General features: G+C 40.3%; 2 protein-coding genes across 2 annotated transcripts in view; both read left to right on the top strand.

Moving 5' to 3' along the window:
- Positions 1-21,103, top strand: part of LANCL3 (LanC like family member 3) — a 111,001-nt gene extending 89,898 nt beyond the window's left edge. The window contains exons 4-5 of the mRNA XM_004281329.3: positions 3,469-3,676; positions 10,438-21,103. Coding sequence (XP_004281377.1) covers positions 3,469-3,676; positions 10,438-10,597 — 368 coding nt within the window. The 3' untranslated portion in view covers positions 10,598-21,103. The remainder of the gene's footprint in view (positions 1-3,468; positions 3,677-10,437) is intronic.
- Positions 21,104-22,259: 1,156 nt separating this feature from the next.
- XK (X-linked Kx blood group antigen, Kell and VPS13A binding protein) overlaps positions 22,260-24,202 on the top strand; it is a 53,186-nt gene continuing 51,243 nt past the window's right edge. The window contains exon 1 of the mRNA XM_004281330.3: positions 22,260-23,211. Within this exon, the coding sequence (XP_004281378.1) occupies positions 22,967-23,211 (245 nt within the window). The 5' untranslated portion in view covers positions 22,260-22,966. The remainder of the gene's footprint in view (positions 23,212-24,202) is intronic.

The following is a 24,202-nucleotide window of genomic DNA, read 5'->3' on the forward strand; positions in this document are numbered from 1 at the left end:
CTTCATGGAGGGCATGGGGGAGAAGTGGCAGGAGGACAGAGTAGGAGCTGGGTGGCAAAGGGCTCTCTGTGTCTCACCTGGAGAGTAGCTTCACCTGGATTCTGGGTGGTGGTGGGGAAGCTAAGAAGCACAGATGAGGCAGCCAATCATTGGCCAAAATCTTCTGGGGGAGGTGCATAGCATAGCCACCCCTTTGGCTGAGGCCGTATCTCCCAAGAAGAGGGCAGCAGTGAGCTTTGTCAGCAGTCAACTCACAGCAGCTGGGGGATGGGGCACCTGCCAGTAAAGTAAAGGGATCTGATAGAGCACCAAGGGCTCTGGTTCACCTGGCCTGTTCCTCCTTCTCCTTTGGTACCCAGGTTAGATGGTGTCATTTCACCAGTGGGCCTTTCCTACCTCCAAGTGTCGGTTAGGAGCCTTCCTCTGTGCTTCCTCAACGCCTCTCTGTCCCCTCACGTAGCCTAATGAGTGCCCCAGTTAGGTTGTAAAGACTAATGAAGGCAGGGGCTTTTATTTATTTTTTAAACCATCTGCTTCTCTTTTTTTATATAAATTTATTTATTCATTTATTTAATTTTTGGCTGCGTTGGGTCTTCGTTGCTGCACGCGGGCTTTCTCTAGTTGTGGTGAGCGGGGTCTACTTTTTGTTGCGGTGCGCGGGCTTCTTATTGCAGTGGCTTCTCTTGCTGCGGAGCACAGGCTCTAGGTGCACGGGCTTCCGTAGTTGTGGCTCATGGGCTCTAGAGTGTAGGCTTCAGCAGTTGTGGCTCGCAGGCTCTAGAGCGCAGGCTCAGTAGTTGTGGCACACGGGCTTAGTTGCTCCACAGCATGTGGGATCTTCCCGGACCAGGGCTCAAACCCGTGTCCCCTGCATTGGCAGGAAGATTCTTAACCACTGCGCCACCAGGGAAGCCCTGGCAGAGGCTTTTAAAAAACTTAGTACCTACTACTGTCCTGGTATATAGTAGGTGCTCAATTAATATCTAAACAGCCATCCATCCTGTGAGCTGTCTCTTTCATTAGCCTCTTTGCCATCTTTCTGCTGACACGATCAGCTCATAGCTACCCTATTGCCCTTCTTTCAGTCTTGGTTGACCCCACAGTGGGGCATTTTGTCTATAATACTAATCGCATCATTAAAAATATAAACCAACCAATTCACAACAAAACAGTCCCACTGGTTCCCTACTGCCCACGAATACAGTCCAAGCTGCCCATCTGGACTTGTAAAATCATCCAATATGCGAGCCCAATCTACCCTTCCAGCCCATGGTCCTGTTGCTTAGAACATTGCCCCACTGGTCTTCATGTGACTTGTTTATTGTGGCTTAGAAACTTTGCACTTGCTGATTTGATGCCTGGAATGCTCTCTCTCCATCTCCTCAGGCCTGCAATTTCCTATGCATCCTACACAGTCCTGAAGAAAGCCTTACTTCCATCAAAGCTTCCCCTGACTGTCTCCCTCAGGGAGCTTCCACTTTTCCGATCCCTCTAGTATTATTTTCAGGGCCATTCATTTTATGTCCCCACAGCATCATGAACTACATGTCTTATTATGTATCAGTCAAAAGTACATAATTTTCTCTCCCTTTCTAGGCAGTGCCTTCCTGAAGGGCAGGAATCGTGTTTAGCATTTATTTTATATCACCCAGGGCCAGAACTGGTGACATAATTTGGGGGACCCAGTACAAAATAAACATGCAGACCCCTTTTTAAAAAATGATTAAGAATTTCAAGATGGAAACAACAGAGCATTCAATCCAGGGTGGGGCCCTTCTGGAGGCCCTTTGTGAGGCTGTACAGGTCACATGCCCATGAAGCTGGCCCTGCCTAGGGCTGTGCCTACAGCAGATCATCAATGAGCACTTTCAAATGAATGGATACAGTGAGTGAATGAATGTGTAATTAACTAAGTTCAATTCTTTTAAAAATCATTCTTTGTGGGAATGACACTTTCTTCCTAAAACTGAAGGAGGACAGTGCTATAGGTGACCATTGTCAGTGGTTGACTGGAAAGCACTGGCTGAGGAGAGCCCGTTGTTATGTGTTCTTCATAGGGAGTGTTAAAGGATACATTTTTTTTTTTTTTTTTTTTTCTGTACGCGGGCTTCTCACTGTTGTGGCCTCTCCCGTTGCGGAGCACAGGCTCCGGACGCGCAGGCTCAGTGGCCATGGCTCATGGGCCCAGCCGCTCCGCGGCATGTGGGATCTTCCCGGACCGGGGCACGAACCCGTGTCCCCTGCATCGGCAGGCGGACTCTCAACCACTGCGCCACCACGGAAGCCCAGGATACATTTTTAAAAGAGAATAAAATCATGACTCTCATACAAACATAAATATATGTCAACAATTTTAACTCATAAATTAATGAGGGAACCACATAGGTATTACAACTGGTTCAAAGGAAAATCCAAAGAGTGGACATATTTCTAGGCTATTAGGAACGCTGACATGAATTTACTTAATAGATGCAGAAACTAGCTGCTTCCACGAAGACTGAGGGAAGTCAATGCAGCATCTACCGTACAGAATGTGAGTTTCCAGAGACAGGTATTATTTACATTACTGTCAGTTTTCTACAAGGTAATTTCTGTCTTTACACAGTTGGAAAATAGGCTAGTCAAAGACAAAGGCAGAGGTAACCTTGATGGATGAGCTAGTCAAATTATCTACTAAATTCCAGTCTTTCCCACTTTCTATACAGAAGGGTAGGCGAGGCAGGAGAGAGAGTGAGCTTCTGTTACTAATCTCCTCTCTGAATATGAGCACCTGGAATGTGGAGGAAATTGTTTCTATTAATAGCTGTCACTTCTCTTGTTTCCATTCCTGCCTGTGTAATTGAGATCGCCTTGGCCGAGGAGTTTTGAAAGAACATGTCTTTCCTTGGAACAATCAAGTGGGGAGGGCCTCGCTTCACAGCTGAAGCCAGAGTCTTGGCCAGGTCACTTGGGATCATTGTTGTTTTTGGAAGGACTCCCAGTTTGGCTCTTAAGAAAGGATGTGTAGTTAGAAGTACTTTAACATTAGGAATTCTGAACATCCGTGGGGGGATGGGCAAACTGTGTAAACATTTAGCCATTCCAAATAGCCACATATGCATAATGCTCACCAGGGTGTGTGTCATCAAATATTAACCCATTTGTAAATTATGGATTTTATCAATCTAGATACTTGTTGCTCTTTCTCTCAGGGCCAGTATCACCATACAATTCAAACAACTTAAACTAAATCTCACAGGTAAAATAAGACTCCCTTGGAGAAGATCCTATAGCCTTGCTACTCAAAATGTGGTCCCCGGAAGGGCTGTCATTAGAAATGCAGTATCTCTGGGCCCACTTTAGACCTACTAGATTAGAGTGGGTATTTTACCAATACATTGGTGGTTTGTGAGCCTCTGAGTTTGAGAAGTTCCTCTCTATAGTATTAAGCCCTGAAAATCACCTCTAATGTCTTTGATGTTTTCACAGGAATTGCCTATCTGTTTGCAAAAGCTTATCTGGTTTCCAAGAAACCACAGTACCTGGACACATGTATCCGGTGTGGGGAACTCACGTGGCAGAAGGGCCTGCTAAAGAAGGGGCCAGGGATTTGCCACGGGGTAGCTGGCAGTGCCTATGTCTTTCTGCTGCTATACCGGCTCACGGGAAACTCTAAATACATCTACCGAGCCCAAAGGTCAGCCTTTCTTTGCATGTTTTTTTTCCTCCAAATGTTAATACAATTAATGTTCGGAACAGGTAATAGAGTCACATAGTTTTAAAGTGTAAAAAGAAATACTTCCACTGTGCACTATAGCAAGTTAGTTCACTTCCCAGGAGACAGTTACCAGTCTCTTAGTTATCTTCTCAGGGATATACATATCTGTATATATACACAAGTAGATAGGCATATATGTAATATTTTGTCCCTCTTTTTTGTTACAAATGGTAGCACTTTGCTATCTTAACGATCACTCTAAATCAGTAAATAAAGGACTTTTCATTTTTATTGCTGCATAGTATTACATCTTCTGAATGAGCCATAGTTTATTTAACCAGTCCCATATGGAGGGCAATTTGGATTCTTTCCAATATTTTGCATTACCTGTGATGCTATGATGAAAAACCTTGTACATATATCATTTTGTTCACGTATGGGTACATCTGTAAGTAAATCCCTAGAAGTGGAATTACTGGGCCAAAGGATATGTATTTTTGTGATTTTTTTTATTGTGGTGAGAACACTTAATATGAGATCTATTCTCTTAGCATATTTTAAAATGTACAGTAATATCTTGTTAGCTACAGGCACAAGGTTGGACAGCAGATCTCTAGAACTTATTCACCTTCAGTAACAAACTTTATACCCATTGAGCAAAAACTTCCCATTTCCCCTCCCCCACCCCAGCCTTTGGCAGCCCTCATTGTATTCTCTGCTTCTATGAGCTTGACTGACTTGTACATTCCTCATGTAAGTGTTATCATGGAGTATTTGTCTTTTTGCGACTGGCTTATTTCACTTAGCATAATGGCCTCATTTATCACTTAGAACAGTGCCTGGCACATAGTAACTGTAATGTAAGTGTTCACTGTTATTATCACTAACAATTTGAGTTATATCATTCTAGACATTTCTCTATGCATGAATGTATGTTCCTATATATATATATATATATGTATGTATGTATTATATGTACATATTAATAAGATCCAACAATTATGTATGTGTAACAGTACTATACATAATGTTTGCAGTTTATAATTTTAAATAAACAATTTTTAAGGGACATCCTTTATTTCAGTTTGTATAGATCTATCTCATTGTTTTAATGACTATATAGTTATTTATTATAGTTGTACCATGATTAATTTAACCAATCTTTAAGTAATGGACACTTGGTGTATGTGCAATCTTTACTAATACAAACAAAATTGTCCCAAATATCCAATACATACCTTTCTGTGCACTATGAGAAAAATTTTAAATTGAAGTCGTTAAATCCAGAGGTATTTTAAACTGTCTTTGTCTTTTGCCCATTTTTTCCTATTGTGCTGCTTATTTTGAGGACTGTAACTCTTTGTCAATATATGCTGTAAATATTTTTCTACTTTGCCATTTTTCTTTCAACTTATTTCATGGTCTTTTGCCAGACAAAAATTTTAAGTATTTTTCTTTATAAAGTTGTCAACTTTAAAGATTTCTGGACTTTGTGTTATAGTTAAAAAGACCTTTCCCTGGGCTTCCCTGGTGGCGCAGTGGTTGAGAGTCCGCCTGCCGATGCGGGGGACGCGGGTTCGTGCCCCGGTCCGGGAGGATCCCGCGTGCCGCGGAGCGGCTGGGTCCGTGAGCCATGGCCGCTGAGCCTGCGCGTCTGGAGCCTGTGCTCCGCAACGGGAGAGGCCAGAGCGGTGGGAGGCCCGCGTACCGCAAAAAAAAAAAAAAAAAAAAAAAAGACCTTTCCCGTTCTAAGATTATAAACATATTAATTTACATTGACTTTTAATACTTTTTATGATTTTATTTTCATTTTTAAAATAAACTTGTACCCCTTCACCAATTTAGAAGTTACTTTAACTTTTAAATCATTGATTAGTTTAGAGCTTACTTTTTAAAATAGTGTCAGATGGATATCTATCTTTGTGTTTTTTAATGAAAAAACAAAACTTTCCCATAACATCTTTTGGCCAATAACCCCAATCATCTAAAATTCCAGTTTTATCATAAACTGAATTTATATAAATGTGTGGGTTTGCTTCTGGACTTTCTATATTTCATTATTCATTTATTTCTAGTTTTTCTTAGCTGTTCTCTCTCATTTATTCTTCCAGTTGTATTTTAGAGTCAATTTTTCAAAAATTAAAAAATCCTATGGACATTTGATTGGAATTTCAATGAATTTATATGTTACTTAGTGAGAATTCACATTTTTAGAATATTGAGTTTTTCCATCCAAGAGTATCGTATGTTTTCCCTTTATTTAAGTTTGTAAAAATGTCATTTGGTAAAGTTTTGATCTTATGAAGAAGGACTTGTATGTTTCTTGTTAATTTTATTACTATGTATTTTATGTTTCCAGGATTGTGAGTGGAATTTTTTCCTCCCTTATGTTTTCAGGTCATTTATTACTGGCATTTATGAAGACTTAAAAAAACGTACATATTATTGCAGTTTAGCAATCTAAGACACCCTTCTCTCATATAAATCTGCATTTATCTTACAAACATCTTAGTTTTGATAAATATCAAAATGATATATCTGGCCACCTTACTGAACTCCATTAATCTTTCTATTAGATTCCATTGGGTTTTCTAAGTAGGCACACATATTATCTGCAAATAATTATAAGTTTGTTACTTCCATTCTCAACTATATACTCTTTTTTTTTTCATTTCCTATCGCATGGGTCAGAATCTCCATAACAATGTTCAATAAAAATAAGGATAATAAACATCCTTGCCTTTACGCTTATTTCATTAAGAGTGAGTCTGTTTCACCGTGATCTTTTTTTTTTTTTTTCTTTTTTTTGCGGTACGCGGGCCTCTCACTGCTGTGGCCTGTCCCGTTGCGGAGCACAGGCTCCGGACACGCAGGCTCTGGACGCGCCGGCTCAGCGGCCATGGCTCACGGGCCCAGCCGCTCTGCGGCATGTGGGATCTTCCCGGACCAGGGCACGAACCCGTGTCCCCTGCATCGGCAGGCGGACTCTCAACCACTGCACCACCAGGGAAGCCCTCACCGTGATCTTTTAAATTTGCTTCTTATAATGTGTATCATGTCGGATTATGACACTCCTCTGTTCAGGATAATCTGATGGCTTCCCACATGAATCAGAGTAAAAGCCAAAGTCTGTTCTCTGAACAAAAAGCCCTCCAGGATCTTGCCTCCCATTACGTCTCTGATATCATGCCCTACTTGTCTTGCTCCTGGTTCTTTGCACCACAGTGGCTTCCTTGTTACTCTGTTAAGATGCCAGGTACAATGTACCTCAAGGCCTTTGAAGTTTTTGTCTCCTTCACCTGTGATGTTCACTTTCTATGTATATGTCCCAGTTCTCTCACTTCATTCAGACCATCACGCAAAAGTCATTTTGTCAGAGAGGTCTTCCCAAGGCAATTTTTCTAATATTCGATCTTTAAAAAAAACCATAAACTACCCTTTATGATATTTGCATGTATGCACAGAAGGAAAAATACTAACATATGTGAGTCCCCCATTTGTAGCTCCATTGTTTTAGAAGTCTGTTATTATATTTTGATTAATGGCTCCCTAATCTGTTTAGGTTGCAACCTGACCATTTATTTCCCAAATATAGGGAAAAAAAGTCCTTTGGGATCTTACTTAGGCTAATGTGATATCACCTTTGGAATAAATTTCATCAGGGTTGTCATTCTCTAGAAAGCCTATTAAAAAGAATCCGAACAACCCCTCTATTTTTCTGGGACACTGGTCCTAGTTTACAGAGTCTTAATTATAAGTCTGGGATTACAGGGCCCTTCAGACAACTTAAATTTCTCACTTACAGGTAAAGACTGAAAATGTGCAGGTAATATCTGAATATTGTTTGGGCATTGCATTTAATTGTTTAGTGTACTGAAATTTCCACTTCATCATAACTCAAAGTTAAATATGGTGTGGTCCAAATTGGGGAGACATCTTTTGGCCGTTCCTAAAACAGTAAAGTCAAACAATATGTACCTTCCTGGAATAAACATTACTTGGTCATCGCCTACTACTCTTTTAACACAGAGTTGGAATTTATCGTTCCAGAAAAATATTTGACCACCTTTTCAGTTTCCTCTATGATTATTTAATTATTCAGGTTTTCTTCCTCTTTTTGAATTATTTTTGGTAGTGAATAAACTACTATAAAAGCATCTAGTTCATATGTATTTTCGAATGTTTGACATAAAGTTCTAACAGTATAGTTCCATGATATTTAAAATTTCCCATGTCTGTGATTACATGCCATTTCACATTCCTAATGGTTTTCCTTTTTGGCCAGACACACCAGCATTTTGTCTATGTTGCTTACCCTTTCAAGGAACTGGCTTTTGGTTTTTATTAATTATTTTTGTTTTTCTCTTTTGTTTCCTAATTCATTGTTTTCTGCCTTTATTTTTGATTTTCCAGTGTTCCTTCCCTTTATTTTGTTATTTTCTACAGTTTTTAAAAAGTGCTTAATTAGAATACCTTCCATCTTTATAACATCAACAACAACAACAACTCAGATCAATGAATTTTCCTCTGAGTTCAGTTTTGGTCATAGTCAATAGGTTTTGATATGTAATGTTATCAGTGTCTATAATTCTTTTTAGTTCCATAATTACCATTCTGACTTCTATTTTGACAGAGTTTTTTAGAAAAATGAATTTGTTTGTTTGAATTTTTCACCATTGGGTAGTTTTTGGAAACAATCATTTTCACTTTAGTATGATAACATGCTGTGTAGGTCAGAATACAATGAAACTGCTACTCTCACACATTGCTGGTACTCTTGTAAATTGCTATATATCATTTAGAAGTTATTTTGAAAAGCACAAAAAATGTTTATCATATTTTAAATAAAAAAATATAGGATACTAAATATTATAGACTATGATTTCAATAATGCAATAAATAAATCTAACCCTAGGGGGGAAAAAGGTCAGAGGAGGGAGCAAAATTAACTGTGGATTTCTCTTAAAATGTGGTGGGATGGTTCTCTCTATTTTACAAATATTCTGCTATACTATGTTTTTGTGAAAAAATTCTGTTTACCGTGTATCGAATGCTTGCTCTTTGCTCAGAGCCCTAATATATGACACCTTTGATCTTTACAGATAATCTTATGCAATTCTGCAACTTCACCGTTTTAAAGTCAGATCAAACTTGAAATTATCAGTTGCATATTGCAACCCCAAAGCCCTTCCTCTTCCTGCTACACCAGGGCTTCGCAATCTAAGATTGGTGAATTTACTTGAGAAAAGTATTACGTTTCAAGCTGAAATGTAGCATTTCTTTCAATTCTGAATTCGCAGTAGCTGTGACTCTGTCACCAATAGATGTCGTAGATATTCTCATGTTATTAGTCTTGTTGCAGATATTGTGAAATATATTTTACTCCCATCACTACTTAGAAATGTCAGCAGTTACTAGACCCACTACTAGATCTTGTTATTTATTGTGTTAATAAAGAATCCATATATCACTGTATCACAAATTCGGTTGAAAAATTTTTGCTAACCATGCTTTAATATAATTAATTTCCTTGGGAATCCTGTGTATTTTTCTTTACATATTTGAAGACTTTTTTTTTTTCTGAGAAGGAGTCCAGGCTGCCAAATGATCCACAGCACTGAAACAGTTAAGACTCCTTGAAACTATACCACGAAGTTTCAGTGCGTAATTACAAATTTTGAATTAACTCTTAAGATGCGTCATTATTCTACTGTTTAAAATTTTGACTTCCATTAAAAATTGTTGCATATTCAGGAAAACAGTTGAGAGAAAAATTGTCCCAGACAGAATTGCAGTGTGTTTCCTGTTGATTTATTTTAAGCTACCATCAATTCAAATAGCCCTAAAAAGATCAAACAAGTAATTACTCTTCATAGGACCCCCTGTGTAGTAGCAATAATCTAAATTTATGGCAGAATCAGCTGTCAGGCCTTTTCAACCTGTGAGCTCTTGCCTCTGAATTGGTGATTATGTTTGTTGTTGATGGGAATGGGTAGAGCAAGTCTGTAAAGAGGTGACAGCACTTTAAAACCTGTAAGCTACTAAAAATGTTACTCATTATAAATGATTTGAATAGGCTTTGTGGCAAATACAGGTAAAAGAAGAAAAGATCTCCCATAGAGAATTTGGAGGTCAGTGATTTATTTTTAAGGCAGGTGTCCTAAAAATAATCTATCTTGTAGCTGAGTTTGCTGTTTGATGTCATGATTATAAAATGTTGCTTGCCTTTTCCCATTCATCTCATTCTTTTGTTTGCCCAAAGCACAGATTGTATAAAATCTTGCCCATTTATTTTTAGTCTCTGCTCTCTGTCACATATAAATGAAACCTAGCTCAGAAATGATATGCCTGCAGAAACACAGCATATTTACTTTTTTTAAAGGCAGAGACCTATATCAGCTTGCTTCTCTTCAAGATAAATAAAAGTATGGCTATTTATCTGTCTTTTTTACTTTTAATTATCGGATGACAGAAGGAATGAAATCCTCAGAAACTGCTTTGCTTTGCAAATGCTGAAAGTAGTTGAATTTGCTTGCCAACATGATCTATTGTGAAACATACACAATGGCATAATGGCTTCTCCGTTTTTTAACAGGGAAGGCTTCCTTAAGATATTATACACATCTGGAAAGAGAATGATGCTAAAACTTGAACTTAGCGGAGAGGAGGAAGAAGCAACCCAGGGCCAATAATGTGGAAACACTCATGTGAAAACTGTTCATATTTTCTCCTTCTCTTAGGTTTGCTGAATTTTTATTTACCGAGGAATTCAAGGCTGGTTCCCGGGTCCTTGAAAGTATATACAGCTTGTATGAAGGCTTCTCCGGGACGGTGTGCTTTCTGATCGATCTGCTGCAGCCCAACCAGGCTGAGTTCCCTCTCTTCAGCGTCTTTGTTTAGAAGGCTCCGTGTCCCACCGTGGCCCTGCAAGAAGGTTCCTAAGATTTCCTGAGCTTACTACCTGAGGCAGTTTCCACATAAGCCACATTCAATGGTATCACAACCATGAGCCTTAACATTGCTGTCGGAAGGGAGGGAGCAAGCAGGTGAAGGCAACGTGATACCTGATTGAAGGGAGAACAGCGTGAGAACCTGCAAACATAAAGACACCACAACTCTTCTAAAACCCCTAGAGATGGAATAGTTCAGGGAATAGATGTGAGACCAGAGATCAGAGGAAAAAGGGAAAGAGAAATCATCTGTCTTTCACTTGCGGGATAGAAAACAAAATTGAAATGTGGACTACGGCAATGAAATGCCAAAAATACCTTTGCAATTGGAGAGAGAATTTGACCATTTGTGGGTGCCCTCCACCCCTAAATTCAGAAATAGAAACGATCAGAAAACTAAAGTAATTGCCCAGCTAAAACTGCTAGGAGGGACGTGTCAGGTTGCCGAAGGACAAAAAGGGAAACTCTTGGTTGTCCTTTGCCTTTACTTATTGAAATTCATGATTTTTAATGAATGGAGAAATTTGCGTATGAATCGATTTTTTATCACTACCCTGGGCACTTTAAAGAGGTCATATCATAACTTAGTTTAAACCCCCAAATTCCAAGTTCCCTTAGGTCTTAGAGCGTCTCTCTTCCTGGGTTCCTTTTTCTTTCCGAAAGCTCAATTAGAATAGCAAAATTCACAGGCTAGCAAATACCGTAGCAAGTGTTATACTGTCAAGTGTTTTTCTCAATTTGAAGCATAAGCTGTGTACTGTCTATTGTGAGTAATTTTTTAAATGCTTATGTAATCCCTATGAAGCTATTAGCTGAACTGTAAAATATACTCATGGAAAAAATCACTCATCTCAAAGATCAGGGTAACCACTATGAAGGTGGGTCATTTCCGCCTTGGATGGAATACTGTGTCCCCTGGGACAGGCACACAGTGGCCTAGAAAGGGACCAGTGATTATGAAAAGAACACCGCTCAATTTTATACTGTAAGATTAAGAGATGCGTGAACTCCCTGGCTGATCACCTTACCCTCCAAGACACAGGCTCCACTAGAATTTGTCTACAATACCCAGTGAGCCAAGTTGTCATATTAAATTCAGCCCTGCCATAAACACATAGAAGCTGTAAAACTACTTCAAGTAAATAGTGTTTCCAGAACGTTGTGGGAGCATCTGTCACTTCAATACTCAGAACATGAGTTTATCCATTTTCTAGAATTTGGTCAGTGTCAATTACATATATCAGAGTGAGGAGGAAATTGCATACTGTATAAGATTTAACAATTATTTAAATAGTCATTAAATATTTGGATATACGTGATAGATGTAGAATATGTATCATTAAGTGCTTAGGTTTACATCAGGATGTATATATCTCTAGATATGTATCTAGATAGATAGATAGATAGATACCTAAGCGCTTATTCAGTTCAGTAGTTCCTAACTTCTTGATTCATAGGTGAACTTTGGGAGGAGTTGGGGAATATTTTGTTGCCTAAAAATGTGTGTGTGTGTGTGTGTGTGTGTGTGTGTGCACGCGCATACACGCGCGCTCTTTTTTTTCTGGGAAGAGGATCTCTAGCATTCACAAGATTCTCAAAGAATCTGGGGCTGAAGAAAGGTAAGAACTGTCTGGATATTTTCTGACTTTCTTTATGTTTGCACTCATCAGAACAAACTAGGACAAAGTGGTTTTGAAAAGCATGTATGTTTGTAGCTCATTGTTTCATTTTCACATCCTCAGATATAAGTATATAAAATTGGCCTCAATTGTTCATCTTTGAACATACTCAGATTGGGGCAATAGCAGCTTTCAGGTGACTCCCAAAGTTGGGTTCTACAAGTTCTTTCATGAATGGTCAAGGACCTCTCAGAAAGCCTTAAGACAAAATGCCTTCTACAAAGTAGTCTCCTTTTGAAATGATGGTGGTAGCTGCTTTCCACCATCTGGATTTAAATTCATTTCATCTGACCCCTATAGGCTGACGGTAATAAGCATTCAATATACAGGGCTTTATAGAACGCATGCGTTTTTCATCGTCCAGCAACCCTTCAAGGTGATTTACGTAATTGATCCAAAGTCTCACAGTTAGGAAGGGGCAGAATGAGGATTCAGACCCAGGGTTTCACTTCCCACGTGTATGTATTTGGTATTCTAGACTAGAATCTGGGGATACAGCAGTGAACAAAATACCCTAGGAAGTTAGCTTCTGTTTCTGTTTGCTGATCCTTCCACCATTCATCCTTAAGACCTAAGCACTAAGAAGTGATAATCTAGCTCAACATACCAGTTTCATCTCTAGGAACTTCAGAAAAACGGGACTCATTTCTGCTCACCTGCCCTTCTAAGGTCCAGTATGGTAACTATGATGTTGTTGTGCTAATCGTTGTGGAAAGGCAACCATTTTGTCAAATCCAAGAAAAGGCCATGTTTGTGTCTTTATGAATTGACACCTCAGTAAATTAGAAACAAGGGTAAGCTTGTTTAGCACTTAAACATGTTGATCGTTTTTATTTTCCTGAGAGTAGAATTACAAGTTTGGGTAGGTCTTCTTCTATCTTGTTTTCCCAAGAAGTGGGGAAAAGACCCTTTAGTGTTGCTGTAGAAAAGTGTGGCATGTCACTTCTTGCTTAATTAACCAACCTGTTCCGTTCAATGTATTATCCTTTTTTGAATAGCGCTGAAGTGTGTTGCCTCTTGAAGGCTATGAGGGTATTTTCACCACCACTAGTATAACTTTAATGTTATTTACTATATGTGATACGAACAATTATAAACCTGAAGGTAACAGTGGAAATTTGAGGATAGATTGAAAGACTCTCTCAACAATGGGGGAGACTGCCTTATACTTGGAGAACAGGAAGTTTTGGAAAATATTACAACTCCGTGTATTTTGTTTCATTAACAAAATTATGTATCTTCTCTTTCATGTACCCCCCCCATGTATCTTTATTTTGCCATTTCAGTCATCAGATTTTACTTTTTTATTCCATTTGTAACCTGGTAACTGAGAACAGAGGTTTGAGAGCATATATTCCCCTGTGCTTCTTTAGGTAATTGACTACACTATTAAGATAATTGTATTCACTTTCTGATAACTCTGAGAAACAGAGTCATTTTCTTGGCCTGTGCTAAATTGGAACTTTTCCATGGCAATTTGTATCTTTAACTTTCTTTGACACACTTAAGGTTTTAATCAAGACAGTGTTCAAGTTGTTTCCATTTCTGTAGAGAGCAAATCTCAATAATTTCAATGCAACAAACGTAAGTTTGTGATTTATAGCCATGTTCAGGGAACACATGATTAAAAGAAAAAATATTAGTAATGCAAAGAGCCCTGTTTTGGAAATCTCAAATCCTTGCTCGGTGACCTCCATGGGCAGCTATAATCATCATCATCATCACCATCACCCTCTCCACCTCACAGGGTAGTCAGTGATAAAATGGATATAAGAGAGTTTTATAATAGGCAGGTCCTTTATATGTTTAAAAGGAAGGCTATATTTTAAGTACCTATTACGTGCATACACAACCATGCTCAATTATGACTTCAAGTAGGCATTTCAGCCAAATGGAATCTCCCTGTCTGGATGCAGAGCTTGGAGTCTGGATCACTTGATGGGTAAAAACAAAGTATGTTCTTTATATTCTAGAACCAATCCTGACTATAGCATTTGTGCTTCAGAAAGTTCTGATTCACTGGGGCTGAGTAAAAAGAATAGGCTGGTTCGCTGGGGAGCTCCTTTTAATGGAAATACTTATTTTGCTCACTGGAAACAAAGGATTACAGTGCCAGTAACTTGAGAAAAGGAGCTGCAGGCCAGGTCTGCAGAGAAAACATGAACTGGGAAATAAAGTAATTTGGGGTTGAGTTTGGTCTGCACTTTAATTCAGGCCTCAGAACTGCATGACATAGAGCAATAGAAATATACTCTCCACGGCATATAAGGCCTTCCTTTGGGGACGTGGAAGGAAACACTGTCCCAAATCGACAGAAAAATGACGAAGCCTCATATTCGCCAAGGCCAGGTGATTTTGGTATAAACTTGGCAAGGAAAGCAAATGAGAAGGCAGGCAAGGGGGTGGGTGGAGGAAAGCTTGCCTCAGCCCAGCATCTCAGCGTGAGTTGTGGAGGCATGTTTAATGCTGCTAAAAACCAGTCATCTTCTATACTACAAAGCTACAGTAATCAAGACAGTATGGTACTGGCACAAAAACAGAAATATAGATCAATGGAACAGGATAGAAAGCCCAGAGATAAACCCACGCACATATGGTCACCTTATCTTTGATAAAGGAGGCAAGAATATACAGTGGAGAAAAGACAGCCTCTTCAATAAGTGGTGCTGGGAAAACTAGACAGGTACATGTAAAAGTATGAAATTAGAACACTCCCTAACACCATACACAAAAATAAGCTCAAAATGGATTAAAGACCTAAATGTAAGGCCAGACACTATCAAACTCTTAGAGGAAAACATAGGCACAACACTCCATGACATAAATCACAGCAAGATCCTTTTTGACCCACCTCCTAGAGAAATGGAAATAAAAACAAAAATAAACAAATGGGACCTAATGAAACGTCAAAGCTTTTGCACAGCAAAGGAAACCATAAACAAGAGCAAAAGACAACCCTCAGAATGGGAGAAAATATTTGCAAATGAAGCAACTGACAAAGGATTAATTTCCAAATTTTACAAGCAGCTCATGCAGCTCAATAACAAAAAAACAAACGACCCAATCCAAAAATGGGCAGAAGACCTAAATAGACATTTCTCCAAAGAAGATAAACAGACTGCCAACAAACACGTGGAAGAATGCTCAACATCATTCATCATTAGAGAAATGCAAATCAAAACTACAATGACATATCATCTCACACCAGTCAGAATGGGATCATCAAAAAATCTAGAAACAATAAATGCTGGAGAAGGTGTGGAGAAAAGGAACACTCTTGCACTGTTGGTGGGAATGTAAATTGATACAACCACTGTGGAGAACAGTATGGAGGTTCCTTAAAAAACTACAAATAGAACTACCATACGACCCAGCAATCCCACTACTGGGCATATACCCTGAGAAAACCATAATTCAAAAAGAGTCATGTACCACAGTGTTCATTGCAGCTCTATTTACAATAGCCAGGACATGGAAGCAACCTAAGTGTCCATCGACAGATGAATGGATAAAGAAGATGTGGCACATATATACAATGGAATATTAGCCATAAAAAGAAACGGAATTGAGTTATTTGTAGTGAGGTGGTTGGACCTAGAGTCTGTCATACAGAGTGAAGTAAGTCAGAAAGAGAAAAATACCGTATGCTAACACATATATATGGAATCTAAGAAAAAAAAAAAGAAAAGAAAAGGTCATGAAGAACCTAGGGGTAAAATGGGAATAAAGACACAGACCTACTAGAGAATGGACTTGAGGATATGGGGAGGGGGAAGGGTAAGCTGGGACGAAGTGAGAGAGTGGCATGGACATATACACACTACCAAACGTAAAATAGATAGCTAGTGGGAAGCAGCCACATAGCACAGGTCATATCAGCTTGGTGCTTTGTGACCACCTAGAGAGGTGGGATAGGGAGGGTGGGGGGGAGGGAGACACAAGAGGGAAGAGATATGGGAACATATGTATGTGTATAACTGATTCACTTTGTTATACAGCAGAAACTAACACGCCATTGTAAAGCAATTATACTCCAATAAAGATGTTAAAAAAAAAAGTCATCTTAGTCATGGGTTTTATTGCTTCCTGGGGCCACTAATCCCAAACCACCCCTGATTCAGCAACTTCTTGTCCTTCTCCTCTTAAATAGTAGGTTCTGATTTTTTTTTTCTGTGTCTGCTTAATCATGTGACCTCCTGTCACCTGGGAGGGCAGGCTTTCTCCTTATCTCTTCCATCCATGTCAGTTGGTAGCTAAGAGCTCCAGGCTCAGGAAGGCTGGACTCCCCTCTGGGTGGAAGGGCCGATCTCAAGGTCAGCAGCAGAAGGAGTTGGACCCATTCTGCAGTCAGATCACAGGTCCAAGACAGGCTAGCCGGGGTGCAGCTGTTCAGGAGAGGAGAACAGCGGCTGTGTTTATCCTGCTTCTCCTCCATAAAGAAACCTGGTCATTTTATTTGTACTGCTGTGGGGAAAATAAAAAAAAAATTGATGCTACATTAAATATCTGGGCCTCCTGCATTATCATAAATCTCATACTGAGGGAGGGTGCCCTCTCTCTCCTTGTTTCTTTAATTGCAAGTGGTAATGAATTGAGACCTGATGGATGGTGCCTGTGGGGTGGAAAATATATTTGTTTTTATTTTCTCAATGAAGCTTGTCATTTCCACGTGGACTTCTCCACAAATGGCAAAGTCCCTTATCTGCAGAATTTCCTGCACCTCTTTTGCGTTTGTGTACCCGTTACCCCCCTGAACCGAATTTGAAAAAATAATTTAAAATGAAAACCAAATCATCCATATTTTTATTCTTTGCCATAAATAATGGGGTGGGGGTTGGTGAATAGCATGATTAAAAGAGCAGATGACCCTTTCTTTCCTTGCCTTTCTCCTCCACACACAATATCCAGGAAGGAGAGGGAGAGAGGGAAAAAGATACACAAGCCTTGACTGCCAAAGACCGTGAAAACACAGTCTGCAAGGACTTCCTGTTTGTTTCCTGTTTGGGTTTTTTTTTTTTTGTCCCTATTGGAAATAGTTTGTGTGTGTGTCTGTGTGAGTGTGAAAGAGAGAGAGAGGGAGGGAGAGAGACTGACTGAGAGTCAGAATCATATATGAAATAAAGCCCCATATTTAGCTCGGAGATGTATCTGAATGAACAGATATATGCAAGCGTAAACATGAATGAGGGGCTCTTCATTGTGTGTTAACTGCTCTCTAAAAAATTACCACGTATTTAATGAGGGCTCTAGTTATACTTCGAGTTGTCTATCTTAAGCATTCACTTTCATTAAAACTTCTGCTGCCAGGTTAAAGCTATTAGTAGCCATCTTGTAGAAGAGAACAGATGTGAGTTTCACAAATAGAGCCGCAAATGTGAGCCACAGATGTAGTTTTAAAATTTTCTAGCAGCCACATTAAAAGTGCAAAAAAAGTGAAATTAACTTTAATGATGTGACTCTTGATTTAACTCAGTCTATCCAAAATATTATCATTTCAACATGTAATCAATATAAAGTTATTAATGAGATATTTGACAGTTTTGGGTACTGACTCTTCAAAATCTGGTGTATATTTTACACTTACTACACACCTCCAATCAGACTAGCCACACTTCAAGTGCTCGAGAACCACATGTGGGTTGGCTGTTGCGTTGGACAGCAGGGCTAGCATCCCTCTGCCGCTTCACAGTATTGAGAAGGTCCACCTACAGCGTATGTGTATTTTCGTTGTTACAAGAGAAAATGGAAACCAAACGCTACATGTTACTTGAGTACTGCGGTGTTTCCCCAAGTGTAGGACACTAGGATCAAGAGCGGCCCTGTGGAAAAATAGATTCGGTGATGAAATAAGTTAGGAAGGTTCTATTCTAGTACCCCCTTTTGGAGATTTACATGGTGTGCTAACATAGCACAGACTCTGAGAAAACTCTCTTGGGTAAAGGAGCCTATTGGAAGTTGGCTTCTGTGTCTGTAAGGTTCCACCTCCTGAGTGTGACTGTTACCCAGCTACCACTATAACAACATGGTTAGTCTGGCATGGTACATTTATGGTATGCTTATAATATTTTTTTTCCTCCCGAGGTGTTCTAACACCCCTTGCCTCCCCCGCGCTTACCCTGCCAGGCCCATGAAAGATACCAGAACAATGGTTCTGTCCCTGAGTATTTATCCCTATTAATTATCTTGCCCTCACAAAAACCTGAGGTCATTCTTTACTACACTTTTGGGAACAAGAATTCTGGAAATTGCCACAAGTGTCTCTGCGTAAGGAAAACTGTGTCTTCCCTTCCTCCAGCCTTTTCAGAGCCTATCTCTACTTATTCTTTGTATTCAGAATCACCCGAGAGCCAAGATATGTCTTCTTGATCTAGAACCACCTACTAAATTGAAACCGGCAGATGGCTGTAATGTCTTGTATGTGGACACAGATTTTCAGAAAGTACCCAAATACACACCTTCCTCTCATTCTTTCAGAAATGATGAGCACTCTACAAAGATGAGGGGAGAAACATCTGAATGTGTATCTGTGTAAACACGGAATAGTTTCATAAGTAGAGTAATACCGTTCCTGCTAATGCTTTTTTAAAAAATATTTTGTGTGTGGTGTTAATTTACATGCTTTAATGTGTACTGTTATTGTAAAGTGTGTAAAGTAGTTGTGATAGCAATCAGTTTGAAGAAGATATACACTATACTTGACAACTGTCAATCTTTAGCAAATGATCTCTTTGCCTTTGTTTTAGTGGGACCTCTGACGCTGCCCCCGTAAGTTTTGTTTTACGATCTGTACTTAAGTGGCAATTACCAGTTAAATAACTTCTATCGCTGAATTTGGTCCAAGTTGACTGTAGTAATGCTTATATGTGGATGTATTTAAATAAGATTGATTTAAGTGATCTGTTTTGTCTCTGTTTTTTAGCACTTTAGTATTTCAACATTAGAGATGTCTTCTGAAGACTCTAGTAGCAGTAGAATCCCTTCGCCCTTGAAAACGCAAATTATACCATGAGTTTCATATAGGCTTTCCAGAAGTAGGAGTGGAACATTCTAAGTGCAAAAGTTTGGCTTTAGAATCTGTCTGATTAGGAGGGGCAGCCCATTCCCTAGAAAGGTAACAGCCTTCCCAACTTTGAACGTCTCGGGGAGCTCTACTTGGAAAAGAAGTCTGAATTTTAATCTCATGGATTTAATGGCGCTAAATTAACACAAATTTTTTAAATGGATTTTGTAGAATCCAACTATTAGGGGAAATCATTTAGCTAAGCCATATACTGGGGAATAGCCAAACACCACGTGCTAGTTTTGGAATGTGCATTTCCCAAGTGAATAGAATTTACTTCACCAAAAAGATTTTTTTGCATAATTCACAATACTTACAGAAATATGATTGTATCACTGGAGAAAAAAAAAAGCTCACCTCTCTAATGATACATTTCACATTCACTAGCAAACTAGTGTAATTCCTTAATTATTTGGGGGGATGCAAAAAAATAATCTGTCCATAGAATATAACTGCTTATTCCTAACTGTATTTAGAAATGAATATATACTATTATTTAAAGTACTATTGAATTTTGAAGAACTGCTCAATAAATTCGTATTATTAATAAAATTGTATCTTTACATTTGCCTCAGCACAAATGCAGTTAAAAACATAAATTTATTTTAAAATACACCAAATAATACAGATTAGTTATCATGACTTTAAAATTCTAATTTCCAATAGCATTAAATCCCACACCAGTTATGTGTTGTATATAACTAAAATGTTGAAAGTCTTGCACACAAAATGAGAGGCTTCTTCAAAAATGCCTTTTTTGCCAAAAACAGGTTCTACGACCTATCGCTAATTATTATATTTCTTTAGGGGTACTTTGAAGCGCTTTCAAAGACGTATCTGTAGCAGTTAGATCTAAATTTAGAGCAGAACATTCTGTCAGATACTTTGCCATATCACAAAATGTTGTAGTACTGTATTTTATAATAAAACCAAATTCTCAAGTATTCTGATATATTACATATTATTATACCAAAAAACCACTTTCTAGCTGTCTGTTATTGTGTATATAATATTTTAAGAAAATAATGTGTATTTCAGTCCAAGCAAGAAAGTATAATGCAATACGTGACATTCAGTTGATCTTTAGTCAAAATCCATTTAGGTATTTGACAGGGAAACTAGCAATCCTAAGCTTGAATGTATACATTATTCTCAAGAACAAAATGGCAAACGAGAATACATAAAGACATAGTCACTGGGGCAAGTTAGCTGGTGTGCAGATTGAAAAGGATCAACTTGCCAATGCTCGTCAGAGTTTTTGTTATTGATTGTTCCTGGAAGGGGAACTGCTACAGTCAGTTGATGTTGCCTCCCCTTAGGTAGGGGACTTGCTCACAGTGCATGGTATAGTGAAATCTCTTTGGAAGCAGGGTTGAGTCAGAAGCTTAGAGATGCACCTCACTGTCTTTAAAACTGCTGTTACAATGTTCTGAACACTGTGATCTTTCCAAATGTGTTTTCTATATTTGTTTTGTACTGTAGAAAATAATACGCCAGAAACTGGACTCTGTAGTGTTTCAAGCAACGTTATTTATTGGCTTATTGCCCCCCACATATTTATGTAGTTTACTTAATAATATAAAACCTGTGATAATCCTTTGCCTTAAAAATAAAATCTAATGCTAAATATTGAGTGTGTTCTAATAATTTTAAGCTACAAATTAATTTTTCCTTTAACACTTAAGACAGTGTCAAATAAAATATTACACGAATACTCTGTGGAGCGTTGCTGCCTATTCTGTTCTTGTGACAGTGTGTGTATCTTGATCCAGGACATGATGACCTGCTGGGTTCTATAAATAGATATTAGTAATCCTTTTAGAGAATGGGCCTGGCACTTAGCTGTGAGCTAAATACCTCTCCTTAACTCTTATAAATAGATTTTCCCATGCCACAGAAGAATGAAGAAAAACAGCCCTTCATGTGCTCTCTCTCTACAATTTTTGTCTTGATTCCTACTGAATCTTCACATTTTATTTGTGTTGCCATCATATTCCTAAATAGAAAAATGCCAGAGATGCCTGAAGATGGATGAAATCACCTAATTTCAGCCAGGAAAGGTATCTTGCAATTATTCAAGTCTAGTTTCTTATGGAACAGTTAGAACCCGAGTTGTAGAGAGGTTTAGTGACTGCTCAAGCTCTGAGCGACAACGGTGGGCTGACCCCATCCTGATGTCCAGAAGATTGTCACAGTTCCAAAAAGTGAAAAGGAACTGTGTTAGTCTTGGGGCTCGCACACAGCAGCAAGTAGAGGGAGATATGGCATGGGCTAGAAAACCGTTTCCTTATTAGGTCCTGGTCTTCGCCTGGCTGATTTAATCAGTTACAGGGGAATATATATATATATATATATATATATATATATATATATATATATATATTTTTAACTTATTTATTTATTTTTATTTTTGGCTGTGTTGGGTCTTCGTTTCTGTGCGAGGGCTTTCTCTAGTTGCGGCGAGCGGGGGCCACTCTTCATCGCGGTGCGCGGGCCGCTCTCTATCGCAGCCTCTCTTGTTGCAGAGCACAGGCTCCAGACGCGCAGGCTCAGTAGTTGTGGCTCACGGGCTTAGTTGCTCTGCAGCATGTGGGATCTTCCCAGACCAGGGCTCGAACCCATGTCCCCTGCATTGGCAGGCAGATTCTCAACCACTGCGCCACCAGGGAAGCCCACAGAGGAACATATATATATATATATATATATATATATATATATATATATATATATATGTATATGTATATTTTTTTGCGGTACGCGGGCCTCTCACTGCTGTGGCCTCTCCCGTTGCGGAGCACAGGCTCCGGACGCGCAGGCTCAGCAGCCATGGCCCACGGCACTCTCAACCAACTGCGCCACCAGGGAAGCCCCGAGGAATATATTTTGAAGGCAGTTTTTCTGGGAAAGAGAGCGTTGGCTCTTAGGGATCATCACTGATGCTCTTTCACCTTGGAAGCAATGCTTCAGACTTGGCCCAGTGAAAAGGTACATCCTGGGTGCTTGTACTTTGAAAAGCATCTGTGTGGTCTGCTTATTTTTAAGTGACCGGAAACGCTGGTTCTTTGAGGAATTAGGCGTTATTTAGGTCCAGAAAATAGAGACTGGGCTGGAAAGGCATCCTGACCCCGATTCCGGGCCCCATGGGCTGCGGGTTTTCGAAGGGATGTGACGGTTTCCCACGCGAGCGCCGACCAAAGGGCTCTAGGACCCAGCGGCTGCGCGCGGGGCCGGCGGGGCCCGCCGCCTCCTGTGGGGCTCGGCGCGGGCTATAGCTGGGCGCAGGTTCGCGGCCTGCCTACGGTTCGTCACCGCAGAGACGCGGCAGGCACTGAGGCGCGCGGGCGGCGCACGGTGCGCGTGGGCGTGTCCCGACCCGGCCGCGCGCCCCGCCCCAGCCCCGCGGGTTTGCTTGACCCCAGGCCCAGCTCCAGGGCCCGGGTCTCGCGCCCTTGGCGGGCAACGCGAAGCGCGGGAGCAGTTGGGGCCGGGCATGCCGGGAGCCCCCGGGACAGCCGCCGCCGCCACTGCTACCGATACCGCCACCGCGTCTGTCGCCGGTGCGCGCCGCTGACGCGCGGAGATGAAATTCCCGGGCTCGGTGCTGGCGTCCGTGTTCCTGTTCGTGGCCGAGACGACGGCGGCGCTGTACCTGAGCAGCACCTACCGCTCGGGCGGGGACGGCATGTGGCAGGCGCTGACGCTGCTCTTCTCACTGCTGCCCTGCGCCCTTGTGCAGCTCACGCTCCTCTTCGTGCACCGCGACTTCAGCCGTGACCGGCCGCTCGTGCTGCTGCTGCACCTGCTACAGCTCGGGCCACTCTTCAGGTGCGTGCGGGACCCCCGGCGGCGGGGTCGGGCCTCCCGGGGGAGGGGACAGGTGGCCGGCGTCGCGGACCGGGCCCACGCCGGCCCCTCGGCTCCTGAGCTCCACCGTTGCTGTCACAGGAATGCGACAGGAACCTGGGAGAGTGGGAATGGAGCCGGGGCGTACCGCCTTCCTGTTAGGGGCGAGCGTAGGAAATTGCTGATAGTCAACTGAATTTGACGAACAGAAAGGTCAGTTTTATACACTTCGACCTCATAAAAGACATGCTTTCCCTGAGATCAGGTGAGATCTGGCAGGATGAGTTTGTGTCATGACGGGCCCTTAGGAAGTGGGTTCTAAATGGCCGTTAGAGTAGAAGTGTATACAGCTGATTGAATTTAAATTGATCAAACACGTGGAGTGTGCCAGGCACTGTTCTGCACTTTTTACAAATATTAACTTACGTAATTCTCATACATGACATACATGACTCTAGAAATCCACGCATCTTTCTTTTCTCTCGGATGTGTAACACACGGGGTTGTAGAAATGTCTTCGAGGCCCTGCCTAACTTCTAAACGCAGTCAGTGAAGTTGGAACACAAGTGTCATGAAGACCCCAACACTTGCTGGGCATTGAGAAAAACTGTTAGTGACATTTCTGGAAATTAAACTGTATTAACACAAAGCAAGTAGAAAAAGAAATCCCTGGTAATGAAGTAGAGTTTGGCTTATCTAAGGACCATGAAGAGAGTTTTAAATGTGTTGTTTTGATATCTTTCATCTCTGTAGGAAAAGCAAAACAAAGGGTTTCTATCTGGATTAGAAACAAATTTATAATACTGAACTTTAGATGTAGGTGGTAGAAGAATTGGAAGAGGTGGAAAGGCCAGAGACGCAAGAGTAGTAATTTCTGGATGATGGAGTTATGGGTGATTTTCATTTTCTCCTGAAAAATATAGAAAAGTGCATCATTTACTCTTTTATTATACTTTTCTACATGTTTCAGTTT

This window comes from Orcinus orca, chromosome X, assembly GCF_937001465.1.
Source record: "Orcinus orca chromosome X, mOrcOrc1.1, whole genome shotgun sequence".
NCBI lineage: Eukaryota > Metazoa > Chordata > Mammalia > Artiodactyla > Delphinidae > Orcinus > Orcinus orca.